The 25,587-nt window shown below is 43.6% G+C and overlaps 1 protein-coding gene across 1 annotated transcript in view; it reads left to right on the top strand.

Annotated features, from left to right (window-relative positions):
- The first annotated feature begins 19,503 nt into the window (after positions 1-19,503).
- The window catches only part of TMEM185A (transmembrane protein 185A), a 29,952-nt gene continuing 23,868 nt past the window's right edge, over positions 19,504-25,587 (top strand). The window contains exon 1 of the mRNA XM_060249636.1: positions 19,504-19,752. Coding sequence (XP_060105619.1) covers positions 19,715-19,752 — 38 coding nt within the window. The 5' untranslated portion in view covers positions 19,504-19,714. The remainder of the gene's footprint in view (positions 19,753-25,587) is intronic.

Genomic DNA, 25,587 nt, shown 5'->3' with positions numbered 1-25,587 from the left:
TTACACCCTGCCCTTCACTCAGTCTCAGAGAGGCTTACAATCTTCTCTCCCCCACAACAGACACCTGTGAGATAGGTGGGGCTGAGAGAGCTCTGAGAGAACTGTGGCTGACCCAAGGTCATCCAGCAGCTGCATGTGGAGGAGTAGGGAATCAAACTCAGTTCTCCAGATTATCCTCTGCCACTCTTAACCACTACACCAAATTGGCTCTCGATAACATTAGAGACAAGGCACATGAAGCACTTTGAAGACTGGAAAGCACTGACTAGATTTGATGTCTTGAACATATTTGTTATGAGGGCCAGATCTGACATAACTGTCACTTTGTCAGGCCAGGCCAGTGTGCCATAAAATGTAATGCCAGCTACCAGAGATACAAACTTTACAAAGAATGCCAGCTGGTAAACTCTGAGCTGGTATGTCCTCCATGCATGGCCTCATGAGTTTGGGGAGTGGGGCTGTGGAGGAAAACCTGCATGGGTGGATTGGAGAGCCAATGGTGCTATGTTGGACAGACACCTTTGTGCTGCCTGCACATGGGGTAAAAACATTCCGCAGCCCAATCTTAACACCAATGCTGTGAGCTCAGGCCCCAGGATAAAAACATAAAGTGACTGGACATTGCAAGCTCCTCCCTGCCCCCAAGCCACCATAGAAGGGACTGGGAGACAAGTTGAACTAAACCCCACTGCCAGTGGATGGGGGTGGTGGGGTTGGCCCAGGCGCAAGATCATGTGCACACAGGATCCAGGCCAAGCAAAACTGGATAAGGTGCAGAGGTCTGTGCAGCAGTAGCCTCTGGCCAAAGCCACCAGGTGAGCCATGGTGGGGCACTGTTGAGGATTCAAGCCAGAGATAATCAGCAAGCCATGCCACCTCATGTGGCAGCAGCCACCCCAGGCCAAAGACTACCAGATCATCTGATGGGGGAGCAGGCATTGCATGCACAAGGCCTTGCATGTGGCAAAAGCCCCAGGCCACCCAGTGACCAGTATAGCCAGGGATTGCTGGCATTGCCCCCCATGAGGCATTAGCCACCAATGGCTGAAAGCTGCTGGGTGTTCCTTGGGGGAGGGAGGCCCAGCCACTAAGTTGCATGCTTGGTGGCACAACTTCGCCCCCAATGTGTGGAAAGAACTGCCAAAGCACAGCTGCCACATGGGACGGGAGGCACAATATGGCAGCAGTGCAGGCCGCCAGCAGGCCCCAGCAGAGGATCCTCTGTGCCTCCCATGCGCAAACGCCAATGACTGCAGCCATCAAGAACCGCATCTCCAGAGCTGTAGGCCAAGCAGAGAGGTGTGCGTCCTCACCTTGGAACTCTGACCTGGCATGAATGGGGCTGCAGCAGCCCCCAACTTGGCAATGAGGCTGCCACTGAAGCAAATGGGTTCTGCTTGATCACTGAAGACAAGGTTGTTCTGTTGTGCTGAAGCCATATTCGGAGTGGCTTTGCCCACTCTCCCAATCGTTCACAGGATGGATAAGGGCTGGTTTCAGCCCCCGGGTCTTGTTTGGCACTCCTGGACTAGATGCTTATTTCTGTCTTGCACTTTTTTTGAGAACTGCCTTGAATACATTCTGCAGCATATTGATATATGACCATCTGTTATAAGTGTAGCTTTTGGGTTAATTTGCACTTTTTTATCCAAAGGTACTCAAAAGGGCTTGAATAATTGAATTCCAGAGAAGAAAAAAGACCAGGCTCATACTGGAGAGCCAGTGTGGTTTGTTGTAAGACCACCAGACTAGGATCTGGGAGATCCAGGTTCAAATCTGCACTCTGCCATGAAGACCTGCTGTGTGACCTTAGACCAGCCACATGCTCTCATCCTCACCTATGGCACAGGGTGGTGGTTTTGAGGATAAAAAAAAGGGGGGGGATGATGATGCTGTGTGGGCTGCTTTGGTTTCCTAATTGGAGAGATAAGAAAGGTATACATTTTAAAGAAATAATATCTAGAGATGACAAAGATCTGCATTCTCAGGGACTGCTATATTGTCCAAACAGTGGATTAGTATACTTAGCTAAATAGCCATGCAAACTGACTCCCCCATAAATGTCTGGACTCCATAGTAAGACTGACACTATTCAGGTGGGTTGCCATTATAGAGCATAGACAGAGGTAATGTTAAAGTTTGGAATATCCTTGTGTTTCAGAATTATGACTACCACATTATGTGACAATGGTACCTCTGAATTTGCATGAATTTGTTCTGCATTCTATTACAACCACATAGTTCATATATGCTCGGCATTAGGGGGGGGGGGGGAGTACAATCCCATACTCTGAGGGAAAGGATTAAACAATTTCAAGTATTACAATTGACTTGTCTTTTGTAGCCTGAAAGTGTAGAGAATTTAAATGTGTGGAAATCAGTGATCTAGAAGTCTGAATGCTAATTAATTGACACAGTAGGTTTGGTATTTCATGTTGTATTTATGTATTATAATGTTTATAATATTTATGCAGTTTGTATAAGGCAATTACAATAATATAATCAAAATAAATTATGGAGTATTTTCAGCCCTTGCATCTTGAAAACAATTTCATTCCTTGTCTCTATGAAGGAAATTAGGAGAAAGCTTTTTATCACACTTTGATTTCAAATTTGTCAAGATTACTGGTGATGGTGGTGGAAAGTGCCATCGAGTCACAACTGACTTATGGTGACTCTGTAGGGCAGAGGTATCAGACTCACATCCCACAGGACAGAACTGGCCCACCAAGGGCTTTAATTAAGCCTGCAACTCTCTTCCCCCTACTCCTTCCCATGCCTGTCCTCACCCTTTCAAGACTGAGCTGCAGGAAGCAGAGGACAGGGCTGTCTACCTTGTCACTGGCTTCTCATCTGGGCTCCAATGAAACAGAAAAAGTTGCAGAGTAGTTCGTCTGGACTAATGGGAAATCCATTCTGCATTTTCTTTGCAACTTTTTGTATGTAATGGAACAGTCTGCTCCCCATCCCCTAATATCTGTATGATTTAGTTTTATCCTCTTGGGTGGAACATTTAGTTTTGTATGTTAACTCCAAAAACCAACAATTTCAGCTGTCTCCTTGCAAGTGGCTGATGTTTTGAGCCAGTTTGTCTCTGCTGAATGGACCTGAAGAACAGATGCCTGAGTGAGTACTCTACCCTGGGAACCCACAAAGGGGAACATTACACCTGGAGAACCACAGGCACTCTGAGTAGACAGCGTGGGGAGAGAAGCTTGCAGTGCCCAGCCATTTAATGTTTTCCTAGTCTTGGAGCATTTTATATTTTTAATTAATATTTATAGTTTCTGCTGTGATCTTTGTGCTTTTTCTTGATGTATTGTTTAAAATGGCATTGTGAAATCCCACTGTTTCCCCACCTCTCCATTTTAGTCAGACGTTGTTTAAGGTGGGGTGGGGGGAGACCAACCACAGTTAAACTCAAGGAGCTCTAGTTTTGCAGAGAAATATTAGTTTTAATACATACACCCTCCTAATATGGGGCTCCAATGCAGAACAAGTGCCAAAGAGGGCAACCAAAATTATTATCTCAAGCCAACCTGTAAAAAACCCTGAAACCCTGGAGAGCTAAAACCACTCCAAGTAGACCAGGGAGGGGGGAAGCTTGCAATGCCCAGCCATTTCATATTATATATTTTTCATTTCTGCTGTGATCTTAGTGCTTATTCTTGATGTTTTGTTTTTAAAATTGCATTGCCAAATCCTACTATTCCTCCACCATTCCATTTTAGGCAGATGTCTTTTAAGGGTGGGGGAGGGAGGTGTCAGTTATCAAAGACTATTAAATAAACAAAATATAGCAAGAATGTTATTGTTTTAAGCATGTTTGTATTTTAAGTTTTAAAATATCTTTAATTGTGTTTATGTCCTTTATATGTATGTCTATGCTACCTGGCATTACATTTTATGAAACACGTGACCTGGCCCTACAAAGTCCCGTTTCTGTCAGATCCATCCCCCATAACAAATTAGTTCCACACCCCTGCTGTAGGATTTTCAAGGCAAGAGACATTCAGAGGTTGTTTGCCCTATCCTACCTCCACATCTTAACCATGGCATTCCTTGGAAGTCTCCTGCCCAAATACTAGTCAGGACTGACCCATATAGTTTCTAAGATCTAATAAGATCAGGCTAGCCAGGGCTATCTAGATCAAGGTTAAAATTACTAGGGGACTAGATAAAATTGTTCAGGGGCCATGTTGGATACTGCACTGACACAAGTCAAGCCAGCACATAGAGCCAAGTTTACAATTTTATTTATTTACTTTATTTGTAGCCTTTGTCACTAAGACTCAAGGCTGCTAAGCTATACTACAATCAGCCAGCATGATAGTGCTATCAAGTGGCAACTAACTTATGGTGACTCGAGGGTTTTCAAGACAAGAAGTTAAGCAGAGGTGGTTTGCCATTGCCTTCCTTTGCAAAGTCTTCCTTGATTGGTCTCCCATCCATATATTGACCCTGCTTAGTTTTAGAGAGCAGATGAGATGGGGCTACTGTACCATTCTGCATTCCCATGATGGCATGAAGTATCTAATGCACAAGGTAGGATGAAGATTAGAGAAAGATGCAAAGAAGTATCAAACATGATACTTCAAACAACACGGCAAATACAGAATCAGAACTCAGTGCATTAAGAGCAACGTACAGTGCAACAGAATGCCGGAAAGCACAGAGCAATAATTTCAGATAACTCAAGCAAGTGAACCAAGAAAGATTTTGCTGAGGAAAGCAAGCTCCTCTGTAAGGTTTTAACTCCAGAAGTAATGATATAAAGGGCTATCTCTCCAGTTCCTTCTTTGATTGCTCATTATGCAAGCTAGTCAAATGTTGCCTTCTTTGTTATTTAAGGCACATCTAAAGTATTCAGGGTTTTTCAAAAGTGTTTTTGAAAGATTCATGAGCTTTGCTGTTGGAACTGCATAACAAGCATTGCAGAGATGCTTGTAAACTTCAGCACCCCAGGAAGAACCACTGGCACAGCTTCAGTGGAGAGGCAACTTTGCATAAATTTGCCACATTTCATTAGCATTCTAATAATTAAATGATAAGACACTCTTGCAGTTGCGTTCTTTGCAAAAGCAATCGTTTCCCAGGAGCAAAGCGCAGGGAAGTTCTTGCAAGAACATTCAGTAATATATTCCTGGATCGTAGGTGTCATCTCAAAGACAGTCCTGATTCCATAGCTAAAAAATGTACATTGTTGAAGTGCTTCATTAGCAAGCATGTCTCGTTTTGTCCTAAGTTTATTAAATTATCCTGAGCAGTTACATTAATTACCTCCTGAGGGCTGCTTCAGACTTTACTGACACCATGTGGAGGGCCCCTTGAAACATTCTGCCTGACAGCAGCTGTGCTGGGGGCACATGGGGGGGGGGGCTGTGAACTTTGAAAGCCATTCCCCAGGTTTGCTTTGAGAGATCATGGCTCAGTGGCAGGTACATGATTCCAGGTTCTTAAGTTAACTTAAGAACCATCTCCACTTAAAGGTTCTTAAGTTAACGGATGGCAGGAAGGATCTTTCTCACCCTGGAGAGCTTCTGTCCATCACAGGAGACAATATTAAGCTAGATGGGCCAATGGTATGACTCTGTATAGCTGTATTTTATTGGAAGGAGCCCAATAAAATGCTTATTGTCAAAGCAAATACATCACATCAAGCAGATAGCAGGTTTGATTTCTAGCGTCTCCATTCAAAGACTTTCAGTTGGCAGAAGGTAGAGAATACCTTTCTCTGCCCAAGACCCTGGGGAGTGATGAAACGTACGGAATTCACTGTCAGAAGATGTAGTGATGAACACAAGCATAGTTGGCTTTTAAGCAGGATTAGAGAAATTCATAAAGGAGCGGTCCCTCAGTGGCAACCAGCCATGGTAATGAAAAGGAACCTCCACATACAGAGGCAGTAAACATCTGAATACAAGTGCCAGGAGGCAACATCAGGGGAAGGCCTCAGACTAAATTCCCTGTTGTTGGTCCTCCATAGTTACTGGCTGGCAGCTGTGTGAGGCAGGATGCTGGATGAGATGAACTACTAGTCTAATCCAGCAGGGCTCTTATGTTTGCATGAAATTTGTTGCCATTCAGAGTAAGCAATACTGAGCTAAATGGACCAATGGTCCAGCTCTTTTTAAGATAGCTGCATGTGTTAATGATCCATTTCACTACCACTACACATATGGAGATGCCACCTGTACTAACATGTAAATTTTCTATACAACAGTAGAGTCTGTGCCATTTTTAAAAAACCATTGTATTTAAAGGTGTGTGTACCATTATACGTTCAATGCAGTTTACAACAACAAGAAAAGAAATAAACAACCATACAATATAAGCTGTAAAAAAGATTTCCACTTTTATTAATATTAATCATCCAGTTTTTTAAAAATCTATTTAAGAAAAGTTCCTAAAAGTCAAATGAAAAAGCAGAGTTTCTCAGCTCTTTTAAAGAGCAAGTAGAGAGGGAAAAGTCAGTCCACCTTTCCAACTTGAGGCTTCCACTACACAGAAGCACTTCTAGTCCTTACTGGCATAAACAGAAGCACAATGCTTTATGTCAACCTTGCGAATAAATTGGCAAAAATTATTAGCCTACACACACATACATTTGGTTCCATGGTGTGTGCGTGGGTACTATTTGTAAAAGCCTCTCTTCCTGGTCACCTCTATGCAGTTTTGCTTACTGTAGGCAATTGCCTGGGCCTTGTTAGATCTCAGAAGCTAAGCAGGGTCAACCATAGTTAGTATTTGGATGGGAGACCTCCAAGAAATACCAAGATTGTGATGTGGAGGAGACAGGCAATGATGGCAGGCGCCTCTGAATATCTCTTGCCTTGAAAACCCTACGAAATCACCATAACTCAGCTGGTAACTTGATGGCAAAACACACACAGGCAACTGCTGACTTCTTAAGGGCTGGGATGGCAGATTTTGGACCACGTTCTTCTCTACTGTCTTAAAAATCCATTCTCATTTCCCTCCTGTGAGCAAATTAAGTATATGAGGGCAAGCAGTATGTCTGGCTGCTTAGTTGGCTTCTGGTTAGAATTTAAATGGGTTTTTACTTCGGGCAATTTAGTAACCAAACAAACTCTGAATGGAGAAGAAAGCGTAAAAACTGGCACAATTCTGATTCCAGCAGCCAGAGTTCAATAGTGATTAAAACAAAACAAAAAACTCCCCGAAGAGGCTGATGGAAATATCAATGAACAAATTATAGAGTGGAACAGAAGCCAGGGAGAGCCTTGTTTCTGTGTAAGCTGAAACATGAAGCAGGATCCAAACACCTTTTGTTTTAATCCAGGAACTGAACACAATACTGATTTGTACTCTTCCACAGTTGTCTAGACATTAAATTATGTCAGTATTAAAAAGCTTAGACATATGAAGGAAAGGTCTAGAGGAGAAAAAGTAATTATTGCAATAATTTGTTTGTTTATATTTGAACTGGGGTATTTCCCAGATCATTCTGTTAGCTATTTTCTATCAGTTCTTTTAAAATTATATATATTTTATATAATATATATATATATATAGCAATTTTTTTTTTTTTAGCAAATGATCCTGTGAATATGTGTAGTAAAAAGACAAACAAGCCTCATGTCAGTACCCTAAAATCTGCTTTGATATGCAGGCCCATCAGACTACCATCAAAGAGCTTTTAAACTAGGGTTGCCAAGTCCAATTCAAGAAATATCTGGGGACTTTGGGGGTGGAGCCAGGAGACACTGGGGGCGGAGCCAGGAACAAGGGTGTGACAAGCATAATTGAACTCTAAGAGAGTTCTGGCCATCACATTTAAAGGGACAGCACACCTTTTTAAATGTCTTCCTTCCATAGGAAATAATGAAGGATAGGGGCACCTTCTTTTGGGGCTCATAGAATTGGACTCCCTAGTCCAATCGCTTTGAAACTTGGGGGGTACTTTGGGGAGAGGCACTAGATACTATATTGAAAATTTGGTGCCTCTACCTCAAAAAACAGCTCCCCCAGAGCCCCCGAAACCTCCAGAACAATTCCCCATTATACCCTACGAGAATCAATCACATAGGGAATAATGAAGACGTTTCCCCCTCTCCCCCCTCCCCTTTCTGGCCAGTCTGAAGCAGCGGATCAGCCTCTCTACTCACCATTTTCTGCCAGCTTCTTCACAGAAACAGAGACACACCATCCTAAATTGAAGCCCTTCAAGTCAAGCCTCTGGAGGTGCAAAGGCACATAGTCCTTTTCGGGCGGGGCTCCCTCTCCCCCCCCCCCCCCCCAGCCAGCTGATTAGGGCAGGAAGCAGCCTGGGAAAACCGAAGAAAGGCTGCTGCGATCAGGGCTGGGTGGGAAGGGCAGGGCAAGGAGAAGCTGCTGAGATCGGGGCTGGGTGGGAAGGGCCGCCATCCCCCCCCCATTCCAGATTTTTGGCTAGCGGGGGGAGAAGGCTCCAAATCAGGGGTCCCCAGGCAAGGTGGGGGATTTGGAAAGCCTATTTTAAACCCAAATGAGACAAAAAGGCCACAATCCTGAACCTCACTGAATAAAATCAGGCTGGCTTCAGCATAGTAGTATTACTCAAGGCTTGCTACCAAAACCCCCCCAAAAAAACTAGAATAACTTTTTATAATTGGTTAGGCCTCTCCCTTTTTTGTTGACTGAGAGTTCTTATTAATTATCCACAGAAGCCAATTATTTCTTCCATTTTGGTGTCCAGATGTCATTAGTAGCATCCTTGTAATAAACACCTCTGAGTCATCATCACACCAAGACCAAGCTTTCAGATGAAGGCTGCAATACAAAGCAGTCATACTGAGGTTCAAGGTGTGCTAGAAACATACCAAAACTGAACGAACCATTCTTTCCAGGTAAAAAACAGCTAACCATGCAAACTACCACTCACCCTACTAGTTAATGTCAGTTTTTGCTTTTGTTCATCCAGCTGAGACAACAGCAAGGCCCAAAATCATTGTGGCATCAACCCAAGGGCTGTAATGGCTAGAAGGATCAGGCAATAGGGGCTGTGGTTTTAAAGGTATCAACAATGAGTATTGCATCCAGATCAGATTTTTGAGCCAGAGAAAATGTATCCTGCATTTGATGTGTGTGAAAACTGGTAACTAATTATTCGTTAGTGTTGATGACTAACAGCTTTTGATCCATACACTAGTGCTTGAATTGCAACTGCTACTACCACAGCAAGTTAGTGTTGCCAACCTCCAGGTAGTGGCTGGAGATCTCCCACTATTACAACTGATTTCCAGACAACTGAGATGTGTTAACCTGGAGAAAATGACCACTTGGAAGTTGGACTCTATGGCATTATACCCCAAACTCCACCCTCCTGAAGCTCCACCTCCAAAATCTCCAGGCATTTCCCAACATACAGTAGAACTGGCAACCCTACACCAAGTAGCTGTTCAGAAAGGTTCAAAGGAAAGAAAACCGTAACTAGTCAAAAGTGTTGGCAAAGCTTTATTTAGCTAAGTGGGAAAAGTGAAACTGTATGTAATGTGATTTTTAAAAAACAAAATGTACCTATGTGGACGGCACTTTGAAGGGAGAAGAATAGTTTCCCTCTTTCCCTGGAATGATTTTTCTGACCCAGATTGTTATTTTGGAATAGATGGTGATGGAAAGTGCTGTCAAGCCACAGCTGACTTATGGTGACCCCAGAAGTTTTCAAAGCAAGAGACATTCAGAGGTGGTTTGCCATTGCTTGCCTCTGTGTTGTGGCCCTGCTATTCTTTGGAGGTCTCTCATTCAAGTACTAGCAAGGGCCAACCCTGCTTGGCTTCTGAGATCTGACAAGATTGAACTAGCCAGGTCAGCATTTGGAATAGATAGATATGGGGGTTTTCCCTCTAACAATAGTAAAAGCACTTAGTAGTTTTGAAAGGGGAAATTGAGTAAGGGGAAAGGGTTAAACAGGCCCCCTCATGTAAGTCTCCCTGTTTCTATTACAGCCACTTTCCAAATTCTATTTTAAAAATCAGGAAAAATAATCACAGAGCTGCATGTCATATGTCAGGGGTGTCAAACATGCAGTCTGGGGGCCGGATCAGGCCCCTGGAGGGCTCCTGTCAGGCCCCCAAGCAACTGTCTGTCATCTGTCATCTGCTTCCTTCTCCCTATATATTGCTTCTTTCTGCATCTCAACTTGCTTTGCAAGGCTTACTCAATTGCACAGGAGCTACAGAGCAAAGCCTCTATATTCTCCATTGGTTGAGGCTCCTCTCCCAGTCCTCTGGGGAAGGAAGGAAAGAGCCACAACTTACTTTGACCAGTTCCCTGGATCCTATGGGAGAAATACAAAGAAAGCACCTTTAAAACCAATGAGTTCTAAGTTTTTTAAAAATAATTTTTTTTTCTGTGTACTTTATAAAGTTATCTAATCTTAAATAGGTACACACATGGCCCAGCTTGACATGGCTCAGCCCAACCTGACATGGCCCGGCCCAACAAGGTCTCATTTATGTCAGATCTGGCCCTCATAACAAATGAGTTCAACACCCCTGTCATATGTTGTTCCACTCTGAGCAATTTATCAGTCGATGCAGTTTCCCCCCTAAATCATGCCAGTATAGACAAAAGGTATTCCATTATTTCTAAGCTAAATAATATTTTCAACCCCTACTGATGGATGGACAACTCATCATACAAATATTTGCAAATGACCAGGAAGTGCTGTGAAAACTTCCTCTCAGAAGAGAGAAACATCCTTCTGTGCCATTGCCAAATATAGTTGAATAGACAATGACAGAAGGAAGTGACAGTTGAACTGTGTTACAGAATCTCATCAGCCCTATTGGAGCCTCAATTAATCTGCAAGTCAGCCAAATTCCAGGGGAGCTGCCACATAAGCCTGTTGTAGTAGGCAAACAACAACAAATGGCCTTTTGACTAGCAAATATACCAAGGCTTAAATTGTATTTCACCTGCAAAAATTTTATGCTTCCCCCCCTCTCAAATTTTTTTAAAGCTGAAAGTTATCCCAATGCACAGAGAAATATAATTAAAAATGACACCATAGGAGGAAACAGATTTGCATAATTAAATTTAAAGTTAATGAATGCAAACCCTTAAAAAAGAGAGGAGTGTTATTGATGCTTGATGCTTGATAGAGGAGGTCCCTCTAGCCATTATTTCCAATGGAGGGAAGGCATTTAAAAGGCGTGTGATCTCTTTAAATGTGATGGCCAGAACTCCCTTTGGAGTTCAATTGTGCTTGTCACACCCTTGCTCCTGACTCCGCCCCCAAAGTCTCCGGGCCCCAGCCCCAAAGTCCCCAGATATTTCTTGAATTTGATTTGGCAACCCTAGTCTATACTGCCAGGATATATGCCTTGGTCATCTGCTTGTGTGCTTCAGTAGTAGTCAAGCCTGTTTGTTTGTTGCAAATGGGATGCAAGTAGGGTTGCCAGCCACCAGGTAGGGCCTGGCGATCTCCTGCTAGTAGTCAAGCTTGTTTGTTTGTTGCAAATGGGATGCAAGTAGGGTTGCCAGCCACCAGGTAGGGCCTGGCGATCTCCTGCTTTTACAACTTATATTCAGCTGGCAGAGATCTGCTCCCCTGGAGAAAATGGCTGCTTTGAAGAGAGGACTCTATGGCATTGTACCATGCTGAGGCTAGGCTTGCCAATCCCCAGGTCCCAGCGGGGGTTCTTCCGCTTTTCCAGGCTCCTTCCTGCCCCCAGTATCTACTGCCTCTCCCCAAAGTACCCCCCAAGTTTCAAAACGATTGGACTAGGGGGTCCAATTCTATAAGCCCCAAAAGAAGGTGCCCCTATCCTTCATTATTTCCTATGGAAGGAAGACATGTAAAAAGGTGTGCTGTCCCTTTAAATGTGATGGTCAGAACTCCCTTGGAGTTCAATTATGCTTGTCACACCCTTGTTCCTGGCTCCGCCCCCAATGTCTCCTGGCGCCGCCCCCAAAGTTCCCAGATATTTCTTGAATTGGACTTGGCAACCCTAGCTGAGGCCCTTCCCTTCCCCAAATCCCACCCTCTCCTGGATCCACCCACAAAGTCCCCAGGTATTTTCCAACACAGACATGGCAACCCTAGATGCAAGTGATTATGCAATAACCCCAGTTTAGTACTATATTACATAAGCAATCTCCATGTGCCTTGTGATTTGGTTTCTAGTTGGTTTAATTAGGAGGAGGGTCAAGAGAGTCAGGCAGGAGTGCAGGCCTAAGCCTGAGTCCACAGCAAGGCCCATGAACCCTCATGCTCCCATCTAGATGTGCCACGGTTTGCTAGTACCTGTGCCACAGATTTGCCTGCCAAATTTTAAGCTATATATCCAAGAGTACAATTTGAGTACTGAAGAGTGGGGAGGAAGGGGTCAAAACTTTAGAGGTCTGGTTGCAATGAAACTTCTGTTCCTTCAACCTTCTTTTTATCACCTTGCAGTTGTAATCACTGATACTTAAGTGTGTGATTTAGGAAGCAAATGATGCTTTGGTTTAATGCCAGTCTGCCAGTCACATTCTCAGAAGGGGAAGCCTTCCTTTTATGTCCTATATGGCTGCAGAATGACTATGCAATCTGTGCTCGTTCTGCAAACATCTGCGATTGAGAAGGAAGGCTGCTGTTTCAGAGGGTGTGACTGGCAGAACAGGCTTTATGCTTCACACACTTAAATAAGAGGGGAAAGTTTTTCAGACCTGGTCCCGCTGTAGAATACAGATCCTTTTTAACATGTGCATCTGACCCTAATGTATCTGTATCAGATTACAATTCTTTAACATCTTGTATCTCTGAATCACTGAGTGTCAGTTCAAGGCGCCCAAGCAGAGGTGCAACTATTCTAGTAAATTCTACACACCGATGGTTCGACAGAGAATGTAAAGAAATAAGGGGCATTGGCTGTTTATCTCATTACATATACTAATCCATTATTTAAATGCATTTTTAAAAAATGGCAAACCAGAATGATGTTTTTATCTGTGTGTTACATGTTTAAATTAAGCCTCTGAGAATCTTATGCCCTCCTTTTAACCTAGAGCAGATTCTCATTTATTGCAAGATACTTAATGGACATCAATCTGCTATTCTGCCGTTTATTACTGGTTTTGGTTTTTTAGCCCAGTGGACACAGGCTAGCACTCACTAGGCCCTGGCTTGTGATTCTTTTAATCTGCTAAGGGACATTTCCATGATTTTGCATGCTGATTCACTGCCCACTTTTCCTATATTTAGGACTGCTTGCCATTCCATCCTACCGTTTGATGAAGTGTGCTTAGAGCACAGGAAAGCTTACATTCTGAATAAAACGTTGTTGCATAAAACCCATCCACAATGGACCTTTAGGTATGATTTTCTTTTAAATGTGGTTGCTTCTTGACTAAAAGTTACTTTTGGAAATGATAGTTATAGAGGACAGCCATGCTGGTCTTCAGTAGAACAGTTAGATTCCTCCAGTTGCACCTCAGAGACTGTGAAATCTAACTTTTTGAAATGAAGCTGTGATTGAAAATCAAGAATGTTCTCTTAAAATGTTGACTATGGAAAGTGGCTTTGAAGTTTGCAAAGATTTCACAGTCTCTCCCCTCCATCAAGAAGCTCAGGGCAATATATATAATTATTTCCTTCCCATGCTGTCCTCCTAGCCCCCCTGGGTGGAAGGTTAGACCGGTGAGGGGTTTTTTTTTGGGGGGGGGAGATTTGAACCCGGGTCCAGCCCTACGCACTACTGGGAGGCCCCAAGGAAGTTGCCTACAGACTGAATTAGGGTCACTGCCAATTGCCCCAGTTTGGGGGACTTGTCAGTTACAATCCCGCAGTGCCCCCCGATGTAACAAAAACGCAACCTTGGAAAAGAGACCGAAGTCCTCCCGTTCATTTTAATTACCTTGTCGTCAGGTGCAGCGCTATCATCCCACCTCAGCCGACTACAGCTTGATCTGTATTCAGATGTAGTGATTGTCTGGGTCTCTGCAAATGTACCAGAGGATCACGTAGAGAATCAGCAGGATAACAAAAAGGAAGAGAGCCACGAAGATCGCCTTGGCCACTGGGGAGACAAAAGTCTGCATCGTCTTCTCCCCGGGGCAACGAGAGGAAAGCCGGGGCGAGCGGCGCGACAGCTAGCGCGCCCTGCCCCAGACATCGCCCCCGGGATGAGAAAGAGACGGGAGGCACGACGGCTGGGAGCAAAGTTGCATAGAAGGCACCCCAGCCCCGATTCTCTTAGGCGCGCATGCGTGGCGCCCACCCTGTGCTCAGGAATGGGGTTTGAACACCTTCGCATTGGGACACGAGGAGAAGACTGGTGGTGGTGCTATGGAGGACCCTGCCAACATCGTGGGCACTGTGTGGGGAAGGGGTCCTCTGCACTTGGCCACCTGTAGCTTCCCTGTTCCGGCAAGGAGAAGTCAGTCCTTGAGACGTGCAGACAAGCGCTCTGTCTCCTCCGCTGAACTCAGCAAGGGTGAATTGATGTGCAGAAATAGTCGGTTGTGCCCTTAACGTCAGCGGATGCTGCACTTGCTTCCCCAGGCCTGCTCTGAAGCCAGTTGCTCCTCTCCCTTGTTTTCCGATTTCGAATACATCCACGCACACACCCCACCACATACAGTTTTCTATGATTTCAGGGAGTTTACCCGCAAAGGTCAAAAGGTCATTTGCAAATAAGAAAACAAAACTGAACAACTGAGATCTGTGAGAGACCCGGCCTAAATCTGTCTAGGGAGGAAAAGCTTCATCTCGACTATGCTTTATTTACAGCAAGTGATCACCTTGACAGTTACTTGGGAATTTTCTCAGCTGCTTCAGCATACAAAGGTTCTTTTCTAAGTCCTATCAACAGATATATCATTCCATCTCTTGCTTCCATTTTTCTGCTGCTGAAAAGACGACCTGTGCTATTTCTCAGGAGCTCTTGACTCCAGGGTTTATGTCAATCAAATGACAGATATAGGGAGCTCTAAAGTCACCTTCTTTCTCTGTTCAGATCTCCTCCTTTAATCCCAGATGTCTGGTTTGTGTAACAACCAGAAAGCCAGCATGCTGCAATATCTCTGCGTGGAACTAGTATGCAAGAAACCCAGGTTTCAATCTTCACTCTGCTATTTAAGCTTGCTAAGCGACTTGCATCCGCGCCTAAGAGAGTGTGTGGCCTGTCACACACTCTCAACCTAACCTGCCCCAAAGGGTTGTTGTGAGGATAAAAGAAGAGAACAATGCAAGCCACTTTCATTTTGCACAGGAAGAGAAAGCAGGGTATAAAGAAATATTTTCCCAACCACCTCTTGGGAAACCACACTCCCATAATAGTATTGCTTCATCCATTTGTATCTTACATCTATTTTTAGCTCTTTCTTTCTCCAAAGAGCTATTGGAAGAGTACACAGTTCTCTACTTTAGTCTCACAACTCTGTGACAGGAGTGGCCCAAGGCTACCCAGTGAGCTTTATGGTTGAGCAAGAATTTGAACCCAGCTCTCATGTCTTTTAGCTTAGTAGGTTAACTACTAGCTGGCTCTTCGTCACATGTTCCAGGAAAGGAACCCTACCAGTGGGAGGCAAAAGAAAACACTGGTTGTGAAATCACAGTCTAGAAATATGGAGCGTGTCTTTATCAAATTCTTATGCCTTGTTCCTTATGCCATTTTGACCCTTGAAATGGTATCTTAAGAAGTGAGCTCAGAAAAATTTGGCCCAGAAGATGATGGCCTAACTTGACTCAGCCAGTCTGGCCATTTGGATCCTTACCATGTGTAACATCAAGACTAGATTACTATAATGTATTCTACATAGGTCTCCCCCCAGCGCCGTCAACTTGGAGACTCCATTTGATGCAGAATGCTGCAGCTTGACTATTATTAAGAGCTCAGTAGAACATTCATATTACTGTCATTCTGCCGTTACTTCATTGGCTGCGCCTGTCCATCAATTACTGGGCTCAGTTTTAGGTATTTGTCTGTCATGTACAAAGCCTTTCATGGCCTTAGACCCTCATACCTGCAGGATCACCTCTCTCCCTATGCTTGTAAAGTAGATGAAGCTGAGAGAGTTCTGAAAGAGCTGTGCCTGGCCCAAGGTCACTCAGCAGGCTTCAAGTGGACTGGATTTCCAGATTGAAGTCTGCCGCTCTTAACCATTACACCATACTGGGTCCTCTGTTCTATTGGCATTACTATTATGGAATGATTTGGGAAGAAAGCTTTAGCAAAGGAAAAGTTTGTGGATTATACTACTGTAAGGCCCCCGTGTCCCCCTGTAAAGGGCACACTAGGAAAAAGACATCCCTCATAATCCTTCACCCCCAATTCTCTTTATGTACAAGTGTCAGCCATGCTTGGGTTAGGAGTAAGCCAGAGTGTACAGTATAAACCAAGATGGAGTAGGACTTAAAAAAAAATGGTTCTGGCAGCAAAAGCACAAGTCTTTGCTTCTTATTTTGCGAGGTGGCTGTAGGGCGTCTCCAGGCTATAGATTCTACCCCCCCCCCCATCTAAAACAAGAGAGATTTCTATCTGTTGTGGAGCCCAACCCCTGAGTCCTCCTGTCCTAATCCTGTCACTTTAATTAATGGGCCTTTCCAATAATTGGATAGTTTTTTCTCGACAGCAATTTAGGATCATCAGCAAACATTAGCAGTCTTACCTTCTTGGACAAATTACATCAAGAGGCATTTACAGTTCCTGCTTACACCCAGAAACCCATCCTCTCACACTGGTGTAATTATGGCAACCTCATTGTCTTTTCCTGGGAGCCCCATTCAGCATTCCCCAGCATATTATTTTATTTCCAGTTAATCTCATTAGTATATTGTTTTAGTGGACAGGTCCATCAGCATGCCCCCCAGGTAATGTTTCAGCCTATATCTAAACTAGCACTTCCCATTGTGGGTGTGTCTTGTTCAGCTCTGGCGCTAGGCAGCCTCATGCGACCCCCAGGCAATGCGCCCCCCACCCCCTTCCTGCCCGCTGCTTGCTTCCCCTCCACACTACTCCCCCCCCCCCCCCCGTGGCAGCAGCTGACCAAGGCAAGAAGAGGTGGAGCCGATAGCTCCTTTTCTCTACCCCACCTCTCGCCTTGTTGGCCAGCTGCTTTTATTTGCAGCTCCCTGGCAAAACTGGGAAAGCCGTGCTGGCAGCTCAGCAGCCTGCAGGGAGAGGGGTGGTGCACCCAGCACCCTGTAGGCAGTCGACTACTTGACCTACTCGGATGCACCGGGACTGGTCTTATCTTGTCCTGCTACAGACTTGCACCCCCATACTCTGTTTGAGCCACTTTCCATAATCATTATCCTCTGTTTCATGAACACATGAATCTTTGGACGGTAACTATATTTTCCCCAAATCCCTGCTGTATCCCTCTCACCCATATTTTCTGTTAAGCTTGTGTGTTTGTTTCCAGTGTGAATCTATTTTCTGTATGTGTGGATTATGTTATTATTTTCTATTAACAAAACAACCTCTCTTGATTAAGCAACAGTCTGATTAATTCTGAGAGTTCTCTAAGGAACAATTCTCATAGACAATCAGTGTGAAAGACCCTTTGTTACTGCCTCTCACAAACCAACATCTCCTAAAGAGCTAATATTCCTCCCAAATATTAGGAGACTTTTCAATTTTGTTAACATTCAGGGCTTTTTTTTGTAGAAAAAGCCCAGCAGGAACTCATTTGCATATTAGGCCACATACCCTGATATCACCATTGTTTTGCACAGGGCTTTTTTGTTTTTTTTAAAAAAGCCCAGCAGGAACTTATTTGCATATTAAGCCACACCCCCTGACACCAAGCCAGCCAGAACTGTGTTCCTGCTAAAAAAAAAAAGCTCTGGTAACATTACTTTGTACAGTACATGCTGTTGCTGTATGTATTATTCTATTATATAATTTCCACATTTAGTACGCCATGTTAATACTTCTGCTTTGTTCCAAATTTTACTTGGTTTTAATTTCTGCAAATTCCACTTGCAGCCTGCTTATTGGATGTCCAGTCCTATTGATTTGTATTGATTTAAACCATAATCCACCGAGAGAAAGGCAGAGTATAAAAAGTACCACTGGACTTTTTATTTATTTATTTATTTTTATATCCCGCCCTCCCTGCCGAAGCAGGCTCAGGGTGGCTCATATTGAAAGGTCATAAAAACCAGTATTAGTAAGCTGTACATAAAAACATAAAATACATCATAGGTAAAAACATATAAAACAATATCATACAATGGTAGGTGCTATTTGGCCTAACAGTAAGTTGTATTAGTAATGACAGGTAACTGCCAATTCAATCGATGTAAATTCTATTATTAGCTGTTCCTGCATATTAAGCAAAAGGTCCCAGGACACAGTGGAGTATTCGAGGTGGGCCAAGTAGTGTCTATTTCTTTTTGGGCCAGATGGTGTAATAGCTGTTTTTCCTGTTGTCGTAGATTTTAATTCAAAAATGCCTGGTGGAAGAGCATTTATTTGCCTCAAAGAGGTTTATTATAATAAAAAGATTACAAATTACAGTAAAATTCCATGCAGGTACTGCTTGGAGAGAAGGTACACAAATCAGCAGCACCCAGACACAAAATTTGCACCCAAATCAGAAGAATCAGGCATTGAGTCTCAGCACAGCAGGTGTGTTTTGTGTAAATGTACTTTAGGGATTCTATTTCTAATTCAATGTGCTTTTAGTTGTATTTATTTTAGTATTGGATTAGCTATTGCATGTTTGTTGATCTGATATGATCTGCTTATCATTTATTTATGTTTGGTATTCATTTGTTATCGCAGGAAGCTGCCTTAAATATAAAGACAATCAGCTTTACTATTTTTATTAATGTATGTAAATTACCTTTAAGATTATATGGTGCAAAGACCAGATATGAATATTTTGAAATACATTATTTATTTTAAATACATTATTTTGTTGTTGTTCAGTCGCACAGTCGAGTCCGACTCTTTGCGACCCCATGGACAAAGTCACGCCAGGCCCTTCTGTCTTCCACCATCCTTTGAAGTCTGCTCAAATTCGTGTTTGTTACATCAGTAACACTGTCCAGCCATCTCATCTTCTGCCGTCCCCTTCTTCTTTTGCCTTCTGTCTTTCCTAGCATCAGGATCTTCTCCAGGGAGTGCTCCCTTCTCATTTGGTGGCCAAAGTATTTGAGCTTCAGCATCTGACCTTCCAGGGAACAGTCTGGGTTGATTTCCCTTAGGACTGACTGATTTGATCTTCTTGCAGTCCAAGGGACTCTCAAGAGTCTTCTCCAGCACCACATTATACACATACGCAGAAAAGGAGAATTAAAATGAATATATTTGAAAGTAATAGTTATATCTAAGAATATTAATAACTACTAATTATTTTAAAATAGTTAATACAAAACTATCAATATATAGAATATATTATATATATGCATATACATCTGACACCTCCCTTTTCTTTTACCACACCCACGAATAGAACAAGTCTTCTGAAGCGCTTCAAGGGAACGCGCCTCCTGCGCATGCGTCTTGCTAAAACTTCGCCGGCAGGGAAGGAAGAAAAGCAGAATGTTAAGGACAGCCAAGTTCGCCTCAGTGCTCCGATGTTTGCGCACGCTCAGTTCTTCGCCGCGCACGCGTAGTGCGGCGTAGCCGCTCTGAGAAGACGGAGTGGACTGTCGACTGATTTGAGGTGGAGACGGTGGCGATAGACTTTTTTTTTTTTGTGGCGAGCTCGGTCTGCAATGTGTAGCTTGTGAGGGACCGAGACCGCGAACAGCGGCGAGGGAGCGAAGAACGCCATGAATCTGCGGGGCTTGTTTCAAGATTTCAATCCTAGGTGAGGAGAGGCCGAAAGGGCCTGTGGGGAGGCGGAGCCTAGAGGTGGGGGTCGTGTTAGGAGGGTCTTGAAGAGACGGAGGGGCGGGGCTTATGCTTGTTGTGGGGGCCCCCTGCGGAGCTGGTCTTTCTACCGTTTGCAGTTCTCTCTTCTTCCGAGTGGGTGGTGTTCAAAGGCAGACTGCTTTTGGACCTGGAGGTTCTATTTAGTTATAGTGTCACTAGGAGCCGTTGACGGTTGTTCCCAACGACTCTGAGAGGGAAGAAAGGTGGCTTACAGGCTTGAGATTTGTCCCAAAGAGCTTAATGACTGACTCCAGGAGGGGAATTGATTTAATTTCTCTTTTTTTCTTTCTTCTTGCCTCTACTGCCGTGGAACCCATGATTCCGAATAGGTCTCCCCTCTAGATACTTAGTCGGAGGTATACCGCCTTTAGAGCTGTAGGTTTGGGTATATTGCTAAGGAGGTGGTGACTTCTGGGGTCCTGACAAACCTGTGAGGGGTAGAGGGTGGCTGAGAGATTTGAGACTTGCCCCTTAGGCTTCCAGCGAATTTAATTTCTGATGCCTGGAATTAGTGTCTGTGTTTATTTCATTTATGTCCTGGTTGGTTTGTTTTAGTGAGACTGCAGGTGGCATACCTCAGGGTTCCCAGAAAGTACTGATCAAACCCAGTCCCACTTAGACAGCTTGCTACATCATGTGCTTCAAACCTCTACCCAAGCCTGTTCTGTGTGGTACAGAATATGTGTCATTTGGGTAATGGGTAAAAAAATGAGCTGCAACTCAGGAAATCATGAGTTTCATTCTTATTTCTGTTATAATATACACATACTTGTAGCACTTTAAAGATTCATTAAATTTCATCACAGCACATTTATGTACTATAGTTACCGTTTGTTTTTTTAGTGCTATGGGGTGGCTCCTCACTTTACTTTCATGTTATGTAGGAAGTTGGGGGGCAGATCAGGGGAAGTGCAGAGTGAAATGTGCAGATGTGGAGCTCAAATGTAACCTGGAAGAAGAATCCAATCACTGGTTATGCTAAGGAAGCTAGCACCTGTAATGAGTGAGAAGTTACAGGTTTTGGTAAGATGGGAGTTGTGTCCACTTACATAGAGGCAGACCTGTTTGTCCTCTGTAGAGAGCAGAAGAACATTGTTGACACCAGAGTGGTAAACTGCAGTACTGCATTCCAAGGTCTGCTTATAACCTGAGTTCGATCCTGGTGAAAGCCAGGTTCAGGTACCTGGCTCAAGGTTGACTCAGCCTTCCATTATTCCAAGGTCACTAAAATGAGTACTCAGCTTGCTGGGGATAAAGTGTAGGTGATTGGGGAAGGCAATGGCAAACTATCCTGTCACAAAATGTCTGCCAAGAAAATGTTATGATGTGACATCAGTCCAAGGGTCAGCGGACTACCTGAGCTATATATCATACTGGAGGATGAACCCAAGATGGTGTAGTTGATATGATTAAATCTTGGGATAGTATTACCTGAGTGTAAATGGGGACAAAGTCGGCATCTTGCATTGCTGTAGGGCTTGATTCCTCTATGTTAAAGTAGTCCATTATTGTATGTGTGAAGTCGATTGTCTGTATAACAGGAGATGGGAGCCACCCAAGGCCTGTGTGAGAGCATTATCATTATCCAGGAAGGGCTAGTTAATTAGTGATGTGTTGGACTGATTTGAGCTGGAAACCTCCTACATAAAACAAATGCATCTAAAGAAGTGGGCCTTAGTCCATGAAAGCTTATGCAGGAATAAAAATGTTAAGGTGCCACAAGAATCCTGTTTATCTTGGCTGCAACAGATTAACACAGGTACCCCTCTGGAATTGGTTCTGCTGTGTGCTTGTTAAGTGGCCTTAAGTAAGCTCTTTTTAAACACCCCACCATGCCCCGCAATATGAGGTTAATTCCATTCATCTGCTATACAGAGTGGTTACAAGAATTACAACAATATTTATGGGGAGCACTTTGAAGATACAAACTTTGATATAGTGTTTTTTATCATTATTTACTAATGTCATTCTTCTAACAGCCCATGAGGCAGGCCAGCATAATCCAGCCCACTCTAGAGAAAGAGAGTAGCTTGACTAAAATTGCTTCATAAAATTACAGATTAGCCAAGGATGTTTCAGATCAGGCTGTTTAGAATAATTTAAGATTTGTGTTGCCTTTTAGTCCACAAGGCTCAAAAGAACATAAGAAGAGCCCTGCTGGATCAGGTCATCCATCTAGTCCAACATCCTGTTTTGCATAGTGGCCACCCAGTTCCTCTGGACAGCCAAGACCTTCCCTTGATGTAGCCTCCAGCCTCTGTTTCAGAGGTTTAGTGCCTCTGAATATGTAAGTGCCCCTCAGTCACCATGGCTAGTAGCCACTGAGACCTATGCTCCATGTATCTCACTGCCTTGTGGGGAGAACTGTATTAATTAATAATCTGTCTAATCCCCTTTTCAAGATGTTTCTTCCTGTGGCCATCACTACATCCTCTGGCAGCGAATTCCACATTTTAATCACTCTGTGTAAAGAAGTATTTCCTTTTGTCTGTCCTGAATCTACTGCCCATCAACTTCATTGATGTGTCTGCTGCCCTTGTGTTCTAGTAATTTGGGAGAGGGAGAAAAAATTCTGTCAGATTTCTCCATCCCATGTGTTATGCTATAAATTTCTATCAAGTCCCCCCACCCCACTTAGTCATCTCTATTCTAAATAGAAAAGCCCGAGACTCTTCAGACTCTCATCATAAGAAAAGTGCTCCAGCCCCTTAATCATCTTGGTTGCTTGCCTTCTTCTGTACTGTCCCCAGTTTTGCAGTGTCTTTTTTGAGATCTGGAAACCGGAACTGTACACAGTATTCCAAATGAGGCTCCACCATAGATCTGTACAGGGGCATTATAGTATCAGCCGTTTTATATTTATGGTAATTCCTTTTCTAATAATCCCTAACATAGAGTTTGCCTCTTTCACTGCTGCTGCATACTAGGTTGCCACTTTCATTGAGCTATCCACGATGACCGCAAGATATTTTTCCCTCTTAGACTTAGCCAGTTCAGATCCCATTAGCCTATACTTGAAGCTGGGATTTTGTGTCCCAGTGTTCTTCACCTTACACTTACCAACGCTGAATTTCATTTGCCATATTGTCACACATTTGCCTAGTTTTTGGAGATCCTCTTGGAGCTCTTCACAGTCAGCCTTGGTTTTCATCAACTTGAATAATTTTGTGTCATCTGCAAACTTGGCTGCAACACTGCACTCCTAATTCCGGATTATTTATGAAAAAATTAAATAGTACTGGCTCCAACGCTGATCTTTGTGGGACCCCACTAATTACTTCCTTCCACTGTGAGAACTAATTTGTTCCTGCCCTTTGCTTCCTGTTGTTTAACCCATTTTTAAGCCATAAAAGAATCTGTTCTCTTATCCCATGACTTCTAAGTTTACTCAGGAGATTTTGGTGAGGTACCCTGTCAAAAGCATTTTGAAAATCCAAGTATATAATGTCTACTGATCACTGTTGTTTACATGCTTTTTCACTTTCTTGGAGAACTCCAAAAGGTTGGTGATGCAGGACTTCCATTTGTAGAAGCCATGCTGATTTTCCCTCAGCAGACTTTATTTCTCCATGTGCCTAACAATTCTATCTTTGACTACAATTTCTACTAATTTACCTAGGACAGACACTGACTACCTGGCCTATAATTTCCTGGTTCCACTCTGGATCCCTTTTTAAAAACTGGTGTCACATTTGCTACTTTCCAGTCTTTGGGTACAGTGGTTGAATTTAGTGACAGTTGATCTACTAAGACATGTGATCTGCTATCCTATATGTAACCTGTCTCACATTTGAGTTCTCTAAGAACTCACAGGCATATGCCATCGAGGCATTTACTGGTTTTTTATTTCCCCAATAATAGAACTTCATTTCTGGTCACCTCCATTTGACTCAGTTCTTCAGACTCTCTTTCTGAAAATTGTGGTTGTGACTTGGGTGCATGCTCCCCACTTTCCACAGTGAACACAGAAGCAAAAAGCTGTTGGGCTTCTCTGCCATCTTTCTTTAGCAATCCTTTTATACCTTTGTTATCCAAAGGCCCAACTGCTTCTCAGACTGGTTTCCTGCTCTGGATATACTTTTAAAAATGTTTACCTTGATGCCTTTAGCAACCCGCTCCTCAAAATCTCTTTTTGCATGCTTAATTATTGACTTCTATTTCTTTGCCAGAGCCTGTGATCCTTTCTGTCCAGTTCATTGGGGCACACCTTCCACTTCTTAAAAAGAAGCCTCTTTACTTTGTATAGCTTCCATTGCATGCATTGTTAACCGCCAGGCTTCCTTTTAGACTTGGCAGTGCCTTTCCTAACCTGTGAAATGCATTCTGTCTGAGCTTCAATGGTTTTAAATAGGTTCCAAGCATCCTCTAGGGCAGGGGTCCTCAAACTACGGCCCGCGGGCCAGATGTGGCCCGCTGAGGACGTTTATGCGGCCCGCCGGGTTATGGCAAAATCAGACCGGAAGTGACGTTTGACCTAAACTCGCGTTAGCAACACACACTTCCGGCACTGGGCTGAGGCGGCGGAGACAGAGTGTGAGGTGATACCGAGGTGAGGTGAGTTCCCAGGCCGGGGTGTGTGGTGTGGGGAAGGGAGAGAGATGCAGAAGACGGAGAACTGACGGCCCGCGGCCTTGTACAGTAATGGCAGTCCGGCCCTCCAACAGTCTGAGGGACAGTGAACTGGCCCCCTATTTAAAAAGTTTGAGGACCCCTGCTCTAGGGCAAGGGTGTTGAACATGCAGTTCAAAGGCCAAATCAGGCCCCCGAGCAACTGGCTGCAATCTGCTTCCTTCCTCTCTCTTGCTTCCTTCTGCATAACAACTTGCTTTACAAGGCTTGCTCAATTGCACAGGAGCTATAGAGCAAAACCTCTATTTTATCCACTGGCTGAGGCTCCTTCCTTGGGGAGGAGGGGGGGAGTATAGCTTGCTTTGCCAGGCTCTTCCAATTGCACAGCAGAGCTACTAAGCCAAACATCTCTTCCTCTGTTGGCTGAGTCTCCTCTCCAGTCCCCTGGGGAAGGAAGGAAAGAACCAAAGTTTCCTTTGCCCAGTTCCCTGGATCCCATGGGAGAAATATAAAGAAAGCATCCTTAAGACCAATGAGTGCTAACATTTTAAGCATGTTTTAAGTTTTAAAAAAATATATATTTGTGTTTATCTGTGTTCTTTATAAAATTTATATCTCTGCTATCTAATCTTAAATAGGTACACACATGGCCCAGCCCAACATGGCTCGGCCCAATCCGACATGGTCCGGCCCTGCAAGGTCTCTTTTATGTCAGATTTGGTCCTCATAACAAATGAGTTCGACATCCGTGCTCTAGGGATTTGACTATCTCATTTTCCCCTTTCAGCTTCCTTTTAACTTTTCTCCTCATTTTTGTAAAGTTCCCTCTCCCCAGGTGGTTTATATAGAATGATACAATTAATTTGAGGATGTTTCTGTTGCCACTGACATAAGTGTTCTAGGGTAGCATCCCATTGTAACATAAGTTCTCATTAAACCATTCTGATCGTTCTGTATCATTTTCATCCATTGTGGAGCTCTTGGCAGTAGATATCCATTTGCCCTTCCTGGCAATTTGGGCAAATGGTTATCTCTCCACACTAACATAGCAATTCCACACTAACTCATCCTTGCTTTGCTAACAATTTGAACATTTTATGGTGCTTTTCCTTGGGAAAGTGTGTTGTTTTTCAGAGCTAGCCTAACCTGATCAGCCAATGTGATGAAATTAGTCTGGCAGGATTTATTTTTGACAAATCCA

The sequence above is a fragment of the Heteronotia binoei genome, chromosome 11 (assembly GCF_032191835.1).
Source record: "Heteronotia binoei isolate CCM8104 ecotype False Entrance Well chromosome 11, APGP_CSIRO_Hbin_v1, whole genome shotgun sequence".
NCBI classification, from domain to species: domain Eukaryota; kingdom Metazoa; phylum Chordata; class Lepidosauria; order Squamata; family Gekkonidae; genus Heteronotia; species Heteronotia binoei.
Note: the sequence above shows the minus strand (reverse complement) of the source record. Positions and strands in the feature narration are given on the sequence as shown.